This window comes from Rhyacophila brunnea, unplaced genomic scaffold (genome assembly GCF_057557595.1).
Source record: "Rhyacophila brunnea isolate RB1 unplaced genomic scaffold, BYU_Rbru_1.0 scaffold_23, whole genome shotgun sequence".
In the NCBI taxonomy this organism is placed as follows: Eukaryota; Metazoa; Arthropoda; class Insecta; order Trichoptera; family Rhyacophilidae; genus Rhyacophila; species Rhyacophila brunnea.
This window is the reverse complement of record NW_028232893.1, coordinates 21721747-21735091: the sequence shown is the minus strand read 5'-3', so window position 1 is coordinate 21735091 and position 13345 is coordinate 21721747. Positions and strand designations below refer to the sequence as shown.

General features: G+C 34.4%; 1 protein-coding gene across 1 annotated transcript in view; it reads left to right on the top strand.

The window, feature by feature from the left end:
- The window catches only part of LOC147069713 (uncharacterized), a 39798-nt gene that overhangs the window by 19523 nt on the left and 6930 nt on the right, over positions 1–13345 (top strand). The window contains exons 10-13 of the mRNA XM_085950668.1: positions 5307–5443; positions 9821–9926; positions 11231–11407; positions 12730–12899. Coding sequence (XP_085806794.1) covers positions 5307–5443; positions 9821–9926; positions 11231–11407; positions 12730–12899 — 590 coding nt within the window. The remainder of the gene's footprint in view (positions 1–5306; positions 5444–9820; positions 9927–11230; positions 11408–12729; positions 12900–13345) is intronic.

Sequence of the window (13345 nt, the reverse complement as noted above, 5' to 3'; positions counted from 1 at the left end):
ATGGCTTAACTATATTTCAAAAATTGATTTTGTCATGGTAGTCATAAAAACAGGGCACAGAGCATAAAGCGACATCACATGCTTCACACATAATGTTCGTCATTTTTCTTTTTTTATCTTTAGTAGTTGAAGCAATACACACACGACATCTTCGATATGGTTTTGTTTTATTTACTGTTGGAGGAATTTTACGGGGTAAATGTCTTAGGAGTTCTGTTTTTAAAATTCTTTTTGGGTTATTAACTACACGAGTAGTTTGTGATGTCGATGGTCTTGAGGCACTGCCATATGTTTCGATTAATTGCCGGATTACGTTTAATTGAAATTCAGCTAAACTAATTTTTTTACCGGTGATAACTTTGTAAAGTATGCTACTATTTAATAAAAATAAATCTATGATGTGGAATCCAACCTTTTTATACCACTTAAGACTCTTTCGCATACACGAGAGGCTGCTCAACATCATGTCAGCTTTGTCTACCGTGCCCATATTTTTATTATAATCCACAACGCATTGTGGTTTTATAATGGGTTGTCCTGTGGCCCTATTAATTTTATCTGTCGGTACCATGGAGTCATCGTGCATGGTACTGATCATATGCACTTCCCGCCTATCATGCCATTTTAACACGAGCAATGGGCCACGGTTAAGAGATTTTACTTGTCCTTTCTTCAGTTTATCAAATTTTGGCATTGACTTTCGTGTTTTACGTACCGTGCCGCAAGCATTTGTCTTTTTTTTATGTAGAAACTGAAATAATTCTGGGCTGCTGTACCAATTATCACAAAATAGTTTATGCCCTTTACCAAAATAATCCTTCATCAAAGTGGTGACAACAGCCCCAGATATTCCCAAAAGTTCACTATCACTTATTTCGGTTTCTACACCACAATAAATAATAAAGTCTAAAATATAACCGGTTTCCACATCACAAATCACAAATAATTTGATTCCAAACCTATGTCTTTTTGACGGTATAAATTGTTTGAATATTAATCTCCCTTTAAAAACAATGATACTTTCGTCGATGCAGAGATTTTCGTTTGGTAGCATTGTTTCTTTGAATATTTTTCTGCAGTGGTCAAGAAGTGAGCGCACTTTATAAAGACGATCTCCAGTAGGGATTTGGGTATCAGAGTAATGTAGCATTTGTAGAATCAACTCATACCGATCTCTTATCATAGTTTGGCCAAATATTTTAGAATTTAATAATGGATCAGCACTCCAATGTTCTTCAATTGTGAGATGGCGATTTCTTGTCATCAACATTGATACAGCATAAAAAACATACATCTCTTCTGGGCATGTATCATACCAGGCATGGATCCTTGCATTCGGAGTGTGGGCTTGTGTGTTGAGCATATGGTTGTGGTAATTATTTGTATGGTTAACTATGGTATTCATTATTGTTTTGTTAAGAAAATGACGAAAAAATTCCATTTCTGTGGAATTTTCATTGAGCTGTACACTAGGGTTAACGCCTGAGTTGAAACTATCAAAATCGTATGTGATCGGCACGAAGGGACCCGCAGTCCACGATTGGAGTAAACTGTCTGGTGCTGCACTGGTAGACGGTTCAGCCACTCCTTCATCACTGCCTATATTGGAAGGCTCGTCAACATCGTCGGGATGTTCTACTAGCGCAGCTTCTTCATTATCACTTTCCATCTCATAGTCCGAATCCAAACATTCAACATCAGGGATAGACATTTTTATTTAAACACTAAATATGCTATTATAACTTAACAGTTTTGAGGAAATTTAAAGTTTTAATTCACTACACAATAATATTAAATTTTAATCTTAGTTCTTTATTCGACTAAAATGAGAAGAATTTTAATCATCACTTTCCTTGAAATAAAAATGAGTGGCCGTGAATTTTGAAAATCTATTCTACATTTTTTAATTTAAATTTAAATATTTTACAGATTATTATTTACTTATTCTCAATTTTTCGTATGTATTTCCATACAGTACAAAAGATTTATTATAGGAATTTTAAATTATTTATGTGTTAATAATTTCGTTTTCACTTTACAACCACTGATTTAATTCATAAAATCACTTTTCATTTAAAGAATTAACGCACATAATTAATTATTAACAGAATGGCGCATCAATAATAATTTTATAGAAAACCGTAAAAAACTTTGAAATGTATCAATCACAACACGAAAGCAATCGACTGTTGAAAATTATCACCGCACTAGCCGATTTCATGTATGAGATCATTAACATCAATTCGCGCCGGCGCAAATTGCGCAAAGCAACTAGCGGTAAATTTTGAAACCAATCATTGGAAATCTGTTTTACTCCAATATCGACAGGGTATGTGTCTTTGCTTAATTTCGAATTATCTAAAAAGTCTTATTGAAAAAAAGTCACAGATGTCAGTAAAGGAATAACCCAGCTAGTTTTTCAAACAAATTTCGACTGTATTACTCGCCGAATTACGAAAATACGGAGGTAGAAACTTATGGGCACTTCTGGATGCCCTTAGCGGTGAACGGTTTAACTATCATGGGCATTTCTAGATGCCGTTAGCGGGAGGAGGGTTAATTACGAAGGTGTTGAAAAAAACCTCCTACTGAAATGAGCATAAATGTGAAATTGAAACAAAAAAAGCACATCTGATCTACTGATTAACCGGATCGCTCTACAAATCCGTGCATTCAAGGCCGGCCATAGAAAATAAGAGTCTATACATGCTGTACTGTACACTCACTACACCAGCCCCTGTCAGTTGTTTTAAATAAATTAATATATTGTACATAATATACTGCCATCTCTTGTAACTTAACCGATTTACAAGTCTTTATGATATACTTTTAATATATTTCTTAACCCGGCCGCCGCGTCAGTTTCAATATGAAAGGGGCTCTCTCTGCGGTACCATTTTTCTAAATGCTATGCTTCGCTATATTATGATAAATACGGCAATTAAAAATAGCTGGTATTACTGTTATCATGCCTAGATACATAAGGTTCGAAGTGCCACACTAAAAAATAGAATCGATTGTTGAATTTAGCTGTGAATACTTGAATAAAATCGTCCATAGTCCCTTGTACCGAAAAAATACGCAGCCATGTTTGTGACGTAAAAACGCGTCATTGAGATTGTGCGCCTATGAAAAGAAATAAATCACTGACACTAATTTTATTTTAGTCATGTTAGAAACACTTAAAAATGCCGTTAAAAATATTGAAAATAATAGCTTTTATTGTGTCGCATATTATTACAAGTTTTATGGGTCGCGTAAAGTTGAGTCCACAGTGGTTGAAATATTGTAATAATTTCTTATGTTCTTTTTTTAGTGTAATTTGGATTTTTACTAGATTAAACTTTTCAGTTTTGTTGAGCATTGTGTTATGTTAGTGATTGTCGTTTTATGTTTTATAAAAAAAACAATATTTACTTTGTAAAATCTGCTGCGTGCTTGTAAAAGTGCTATAAAAACATTTATTGCGTGAGGTTTTAAAATTTTATAAACATTAAATTGCATACAAAGATAATATGTAATATAGTTGAAAAGTCAATATTCCATGATTTACATTTTATATTATGTTGTATACCCGTGTGTTTTTTTTTATACTTACGTTTATTTATACGTTTTATATATTCCTTCATAGTAGTTCGTAATTTATTGGTAAAACTCGCAATCGTCCTAACTAAAATATAATAATATATTATATTTTTTCATTCCGTGTGGACGTATCTTTACGACATATTTACGACTTTCAATAATGAGCTCGATTTATGACTTTCAAACAATTGGGGTGACACAATTCGACTACCTCATGGAATAACACACCAACTCGAAATAGTGTGTTTTATGTTTTTTGAGTTATTGTTGCATAGAAAAAAATTCCACTCCAGCCTATTTTTTTTTGGATTTTTTTCTCGAAAAACAGCCAAAATATTAAAATAATACTCGTAAGTAGAGTTATGATTATATAACATTTTTTGTAATATCTTAAATAACATGGAACAATAATCCACATGTAGTTGGTATCACAAGTTATTGTTATTATTTTTTAAGATATAAATTATAATTTAAATAATATATGCATAAAATAAACGGATTTCGCTACACATTTTTTGATTGGTTTTTTTGCTCTCCTGAAAAGTTGATAATTTAGAGTTAGTGTGTTATTCCATGAGGTAGTCGAGACATGACCATGAGTAATAAAAATAAATGACATAATCCAGAACACAAGTTCAAGTACATATTTATAAATATTTCGACGACACAGGTTCGGTTTTTTGGTTGTATTTTATTCCCGCAAACATGGTGTTGTAAAGATCGCGGTGAATATTCAACTTGACACGATAAATCACTCGGCGCACACTCAACTCGAATGAAAATATTTTGTATACCTAGTGCGCAGGCGCTGTAAAATGCCGCGTAGATTTGAACTGATGCAATCGTACCGGCGAATCTCAATAGAACGAGAGGGTTCGAAAGATCGATGTTTATGAAATTAAAACAACATATTTTTGACAAAGTTATATAGGTGGAAGTAGGCGGATGGATCGGGCTATTTTTTAATAAAATTCTCAATGCCGCATGAAAAATATTTCTTGCGTTATCCACAGGTCAAAGTTTGCGTATCTGACTGCTATACGGTCGCCCATGTGTTACGTACTAGCTGTATCCTACTGGAATACGGTCGCCGGGAAAGGGTTAATAATGTTTCTAAGGTTTTATTTTTTCATATAAATTTGCATTTAACCGGCATTTAAAAGTTAGCCACAAGTATCTATAAACACCTGTGGAAAAATACTCCCTCATCAACAGCCAATGCATTTACCATTATTTTTAAAATGAATACAAATGATCACATAAAACATTGAGAAATTTATATGTAGGCTTGTAACTGACTTGAAAGCAGATTGTGAGCCGCCATTTTATTTTGAAGGCTGCCATTAGGACAAAAAAATTTATGAACTTTTACCAATACAACCACATGTATAATCGTTGTATTCAAAAATTGAACTGTCTTCAATACGCCTAACACGGAATGCATAATTATAAGACTCCTATATAGAGTCCAAATTCTTTGAGTGTTATTACAGTTTTTGACCAATATGCCACATTTGAACATTAGATAATTTATAAAAAATACAATATTGTGTTGCCAGCGGGAATGTAAAAATTAACGCTTCATAGTGCAGATGGATTGAATGCACTTGGATTCATCATATCAACAGTTCCAAGTAATCACTGAATATCTCTCCTAGCTCATACCACTTGTCAGCTCTCGATCAGAACTCTGAATAATCTTTGATTCGTTAATCCCCCAGGTAAAAGGCAGCTCAATCCCGGTTCGTCAAATGAGTAGAAAGGCTCGCAGGAAATTGACAGTGGCACAGATGGAAGCCAGCTCCCTTATCGCCAACCATTCCGCACACCCTACAACCTCAGGAGCATCGAAAACCGGGTAAGCATCGAACCACGCAAAATGAATGGTCCTCTTGAAGTGAGGAAATCGTCTATTTTCGCACTTTTCATACAAGAATTGGCCGTTTGTTTGTCAACTCATTGGGTCTATGTCACAGATCCGTATACCAGTGGCGAAGGGTGACTTTTGGAAAGAGGTAAGCTGTGGAGATCAGAGAAAAAGAGCACACTTGTCAGGTAACTTACGGGAAATAAGAAGATAATACTTACGATATTACTACTGATGAATAGGTGCACACTAATGACAACGACACACTGGTCATAGGTTTCACCGCTGAATTTGTCAAATTATTTAAATCACTTATGGCAGTAGAATTCCACGCATACTTTCTTTACCAAACAATACGCATCGCCAACAAAAAAGTTTGTTTAATGTATAACTGCCAGTTAAAAACAAATATTTATCATTTATAAATTGTTGTGAAAATGTCTAATATAAGTTTTTTTGCTGTATTCAAATATAAATGAACCCTTGGAAGGTCAAGCTTTGATAATTTTTAAATGCAATCGTTCGCACATTTTCTACCGGGACACTACACAATTTAATAAATACTTATATATTTAAAGCACTGGCGAATGATTTCGGTACAATATGAGATAATTTATCCACATTCACAGTAACACAATGAATTTTGTATTATAAAATAAACCTTTACCACCGCTTTGACATGTCAAAATGACATAAACTGTGAATAGGATGTTATGTTTGTCTATGACTGAAGTAACCTAAATAATAATCGCGAATTAATACAATATTTATTTTTAATAACAATTTATAAATTATATGTGATCGAACACAATAGTTATTATTTTTTTTAATCATCCTTATTATTTATTATTTGCTTTTAAAGATAAGCAAAGACAATAAACCAATCAACATTTCGAATAAGCTTGTCTGTTAACGCTTCTGAGTCTCGAACAAAAACCCAGACATGCATGAAGTTGGCAACTGAATTTCGATAGAAAATTCGGCTTGGATTATCGTTGAAATAATTCTAAAAATAGCACTCACGTTGGAAGTTCCGTCATTTATTTTTGATTCGAAACATGACTAAATTAAAAGCTCCACTTATAAATAACGACGATAGATGGCAATCAATATTTTGATTATAACCTACAATGTCCTACAATATAGATATTTATTTATATAAATTAAATACTTGAAAATAGAAGGTAAGCTTTAAATAATCGCTTAGTATGGAGCCTTCGCCACTGCCGTATACACATCATGGCCATGCATTTTTTCTGACTTGTACGCTATGAGAACTTACTTTGTCATTCTTGGTAGTATAGGGGGTTCTCGTTATCCGAGGTAGGGATTCCAATCCCGGGATCCCGAACTATTTTCGATACCTATGAATCCCTGGATTGGTAAACATAATCCCGAAACTTTCGTGATTGAGTTTTTTTTATCAATTTTGATGGAAAATAAAATAAAAACGAAAATATGACTGAAAAAATACTTTTAATAACACAAATACACTAGAAATAAACTTTTTGAGTTAGAATATTATATTTTATTTTATTTTTTCACATAAATTAATAAAAATGAGAAAGATTGGAAAAAACAATGCTTCGCACTTTTAACTAAGTGATTCCACCATGTTTTTTTAATGCATACATTCATATTTTTTAATTTTAATTGAACTTGTATTTGTTATCTTTTCATAAATAAATAAAACTCTTTTACTTTAACATCATTATTTATATTACAATATTATTTAATCCATTAAACCTATGTATTTCCAAGATTGAACGTACACAATATTAACAATAAATGTCTTATATTTAATTGTATGAATGTACATATTTAATTGTATGTTGTTTCACAAATGACAGTTAATCGGAGCGGCTTTTGAAAGAGGCGATAAAATTATCATGTAGAGATTTTAATAACGAATCCAACGATATATATATATCTTAATTATTTCAAAAAAGTGTTATAGCTGGTTTTGAAACTCAGCGACACACATACAATAATACGTCGGTTCTATAGATCTACCATCATAAATTGGCGTTTCAGCGAGGGCGCTAGTATGACATTGAGAATGTTGCCATAACTAACAAAAAAATGGTTATTTATACATTTTTATTGGTAGTAGATTTATGTACAAAAATATTAAAATAAAAAATAAACACAATCAAAATAAAAACGCGTTACTTTCTTTATAACCATGAGGAAGAAATGCATAGTTGGAAAAATCATAAATTGTAAAATATAAAGTAGTATTGTGTATATTTTAGTCATGGAAAAAATATAATAAAAAAGGCGAAAATAAATTAAATTCACTCTAAAGACAGTAAAATAGTATCAAAATCAATGGAATTTTAAATAAAACACGATAACAAACTATAAATTACACAAACAATGTAGAAATTATATAACTACTATTATAATGGTTCAATTCCAGATAGACTATCATCCGATTCTGTGTCACTCTTAGGACCATTTACAGTAAAAATAAAACCAGTCGAGGTCATATTATGGAATTCAAACTTGTAAATGTCAGTTTAATTAATACACTAAATTTCTTTATAAATCCGTTTACATACACAAATAATAAGTAAGTATTCATTTATATTGCTATCCGACATTAATTTTTATTTATATCATAACTTTGAACAAAACTAAAAAAAATAAGAAATAACTTGCGTTGTAATATAAATGCAACTTGGTAACACTGAACAACTGTCATGGCGACTTGCCGTTGTATTCCATTATCGATATAAATAATCATTTCGTTTTGTCCTTTTTCGTCATCGCAGAATTGCCATACTTTTAGAATGATGTCTCTGACATTTCCACGAACTGTTTTAGAACTACTTGCCATTATGCACTATACTTATTTCTTCTGTATTTTCAAAAACAAAATATATACCCCGAATCCTGCACACTGACGTTTCAAAATGTAAACATTTTAATAAATTTGTCATAACGCCCAATCGCCCGGAGTTATTTTCGGATGTCTACATTAATTTCTTCGTGGAGACATAATTCGTTGTTGATTATATTAAAATATAGCTTACTTTAAATACTTACCAAATAATTGGTGCTAAGTAGCTATCGAATAATGTCAAATATTAAAAGGTCACATTCGTTTATTAATAATCTAAAATGCTCTTTATGTTTTCAAATATACAAACAATAAAAATCTTGCGAGCAAGAAAAATAGCGTACCTACCTAAATTAGCAACAAACACTCATTCGATTATAAAATACTATATCAAATATAAAATTATGTATTAGGTACATTCCTTATTTAAGGAAAAAGCTTTTTTCACTTGTTGATCTCTTTTTTTAATAGGTAGGTATATTTTATTTATCAACACTAAATATAATGTGATTTTGATATTTTGACGCCATGAGAGCTAAATAAACGCAAGCGCAATCCATAATTCGAGAAACATGTTGTAAAATTAAATGGCATTTGTGACAAATTTATCCTCGATAGACAATTTTAGTTTCAAATTCGACCGGCTGCCAATTTACGATGGTAGATCTATAGTGTTGGGTAAACGTCCACATTACTTAGTAAATGGGTTTAATTGGGACACATTTAGAAAAGAAAAAGATACTTGAGCAAGACAGAAATAACGTAGGAGTGTGGGATCGAAAAATTTAAGTTTACAGTTGACAACTGTAAGCTATTGCGCTAGTGTTTTTTATGTGTTTTCATAGTTTTTTTGCATTCACCTGGAAATTCATAACTGCAGGTACTCGGATAGTGAATACTTGGATAATGATTACCCCCTGTATTTACCTGTGTCCTATTGATAACTACCATAGAAATCGGGAGCATCAGTTTTTTGTTCTCCCAAGGTACAGAACTAACCTGCCATTGGTGAAGCCGATTGGGAGAGCAATAACCTGTTCAACCAAATCACTTTGCATATTGTTATATTCTACCTACGTGAGCTCCAAGGAACCACGCCACTCAGATCACTGGGGATTTTTTTTTGATCAATAAGGAGGTTCTGCCAAATTTCAGCTCCTTACCACGGACGAGCTAAGGTATTACCTAATTTGATGTAATACTGGTACTGAAGGTGTTCTGTCATTTTGTGTGAAATGAAAATTCAACAGGTGCTAAGTACACACACTCACAAACTAACTGCCAGCGACCGACTATCTCTGCGAGTGGGAAAAAATCCCCCAGAACTCTCCAACAGATGAAACCTTTCATGACCGACTATCTCTGCGAGTGGGAAAAAATCCCCCAGAACTCTCCAACAGATGAAACCTTTCATATTTTATTTGTTTTCAAAGTTGGAATACTTTTTGAATAACCGTCGTATATATCACTCATTCGCTGACCCCTCACCCCATCAATTATTATATTTTTTTTTATGTTTCCAGGCAATCTTTCGAATTTCTAAACGGCGATCTCACGATAGCCGCCCTCAAGTGTTTAGAATCTCTCTACAAGGCATCCGGTTGCTTTTTGAAAGCTACTACACACAAGGTACACAATAATTAATGAATTAATAAAGTTAACTCAATATAGTTTGTTGACTCTCAATTTACTACGGTCAAGTCTAATCATGTATGTAATTAACTAATTGATAGTAGAATTTAGAAGTGTGAAGTTCTCTTCAAATGAATCTGCAATGCATAGTCATTTGTCATCATCGTCATCATCATCAGAAGTGGCCCAACAACCCAAGGCAGATCTTACCCTTGTCCATCTCCCCCTATCTTGGGCCAGTGTCTACACCGGTCACTCTAGCATCTTTGTTGGCACCGTCCAACCACCGTGACACGTGTCTGCCAGTTGGCCTCCGACATCTATTCTGGTATCCAGGATTCCACTCGGCTATTGAGTACTGTCCATTCTTTTTACTTCACCCGTCTGAGTCTAATCTTGGAAGAGGTTTTTTTTTGTAATTAATAACCATGTCCTTGCTTTTTCGTATAAAGTGGTTGGTTGTTAGTCTTCTTTGTCGTGTCGGGTCTTCAATAGCTACAGTGTGTCGCTCCAGAAGTTGACGAAGACAACACCATTTTCCTCAGCTTGTAGTATCTCATCGAAATTGCAGCTTACTGGGCAAGCCTCACATGAAAAAAGGTGCTCCATGCTTTGCATTTCACCTCATTCACAGGATTGGTCATAGGTAAACCCCCACTTCACCATGTTGTCTTGAGTACGCCCTACCATAGTTCTCAGTCTGTTAAGGGCTTTCCATGTACGGTACCCGAAACTGGCTCCGGGTGAGAGATGCTCTGCTGGCTTTACCCAATCTTCGAGACCCTCAGAGTTAGTAGTCTATCTATTAATTTTGAACAATCACAAACAACGAGGCTTGAGAAAATCATATACATATATTGTGTCCTCAGCGGGATTGAACCCAGAGCTCCTGGATGGAAGACCAGCGCCTTACACACTGCATAACGAAAACCGCCTTCTATCTTGGAAGTGGTTGTAGAGTTCCATGTTATGCTAAATACCCTATTCTTCTCCATATACTATAGGCCCATGTATCCTACGCACCACCTTCCTCTTGAAAATATTGAGTGCCCACTCATCGGCCTTGGGTGGCGAAGCCACTTATAGCTAATTTAATCAGATCATAGCTCCTTTTTTTGCTTCATTTTCATACGTTTAGGCTTTTAACATATTTCATAGTACCCATCCAAGACTATTCATTGAGTGAATGCTTGAATCCAAGGTTTGACAAAAAAGTTTGCATGTTTTTCAATGTGTTTACATCCACGGTATGGACAAATAATATAAAAATATTACAACTGTTTTTTTTCTGTTTCTTTCAGACTGTTCAAGAGACCTTGTTCCGCGCCATCTACTCTAAAGACACAGCTTCTAGCACGATGGCAGCCTTCTATAAGACTCTCCTGGCGGTGCAGAGCAACGGTTCCTCCAACCAACCGTCGATCGTTGGCAACTGTCTTGATGTCTTCGCTACCGGTCAGCATGTCAAAGATATTGAGGTACATATTGAGTCATTGAGACCTATGAAACTATAAAATTATTTGTTCTCCATATGGATGAAAACTGTTGTGTCCTTGTGTCAGGCGTATCAGGCACCAATAGCGAGGACTGTGTGGTTGGTCAATGCGCTACCTAGAGACGTTAACATTTTTAGTGATGTGCCCTGTATTTTGTTCCCCCACAGGGTAGAGGCTATAATAACGAATTTTTGTTTTTACGAGAAATGGATTTTGGCCACTTGCTCAATCTATTAGATTCACACTCTGGTCCAAACAGACATTGAATTCGACTCGGGATTCGAACCTAGAACCCACGACATTATTAGCTGAGGCGGTAACCGCTTGGTCATCATGAGCATTAACTAAAGTTCCTAAAACTACATTCAAAAGGAAATTTATAGATGACCCAAAATCTCAAAATTTTTTATAAAGTCTCGATATTCTTTTTTTTTGCAAAATCATTGCTTACTTCTTCCAATCTTTCGGCGGGTTCTTTATTTTTCGATTTTAGTCGCTGCAAGGTGGAGTCTTGCAATTCTGTCGAGCTCTCTTCACTGGGCAGATATTCTATCAATATCTTTCGCACATCTTGAAATCAGAGTTTCAAACAATAATGCATTGTCTCCTGACCGTGCTGTTGGCTGGGAGTTTAGGACCCGCTCCTATCGAGGAGGCCAGGGAATTTGCTAGGAGTGGAAAACTGCTGATGTATTCCAATACTATTGCGGAATAGCTCAGCTTGCTAAAAAAACACACATTAAATCAACATGTTTTGGAGAACCCCGACATTAGCCTGATGCGTAAGTTATCGGCAATATAAAACAAAGTTACATATCGCACAGTGAGTGTAAAACCAAGGCACATGCAAATTTTTCAATTTCGAGATTAAATGCAAAACAACTGCAAAAGTCGTGAACTTGATAATGTAAAAGTGAAGTAACTGAAAGAACATGCAATATAATGTAGATATAAACCAAATGTTATGGTTTTTTTTTAAACTCCATTTCTCCTAACAAAACAAAGACTTCAAACCCTAATATATCCAAAATATGTCCTCTGCAGATGCCATGGTTTTACACTCACGGTGCGATATGTTAACAACTGTTTCAGGCTATTAACACATCTTCAGAACGACAATAAGACAATTAATTTTCAAGACTAAAACTAAATATTTGCAACTTTCAAGTCATGACAGAAAGAGACAGCGCATCATGTTAAACTACGTTCAATATTTCATACAACAGTGGCGTAGTTTCATCTACTTTATTTATTTTTATTTCCTTCAACAGTAAAACTACTAATTGAGCTATATTTTTTAACAGGTGAGCTCGCTATGCCGCACTGCCGTGTCGATGTGTGTGAACTCACTTCGAGGGTCCGCCCCAGCTATTCACTTGGCCTCAGAAGTTACTGCCGAACACGCCAACGCCAAATCCGTGTCCAATATGGCCATATCTAAAGCTCTGCGAAGTATGGCTGCCGCTAAGAGAAGGTGAACATTAATTTGATATCATTTTTAATTAAACCAAATTTTATACAATGAATAATGCACAAGATTATTAAATCTTGTACCTTGTACATTGTATATACATATTAGAAAACTTTTTAGAAAAATAGTTGTATTAAAAGTGACTTCAACCCACAACCAATGCAATCTGAGTGATTAAAGCACTTTTCTTCTTTAACCATGTCCGCTTCTTGGTTGGACACACACGACGCCTCCAAGAATCCCTATCGCTCACCATTAAAATTAATGTCCCTACCTACCACACTCGGTCTTAATCGGATGTATCACGGAACCATAAGTTTGTTCTTAACCATCATTTTTTTAGGACCAGGAATATCTCTGGAGCAGTTACCCAAGACTGAGGTTTCCATACACTCAAATGTGCTTGACACATATATGTACATGACTTTAAGATAGAAGTACACATGGAA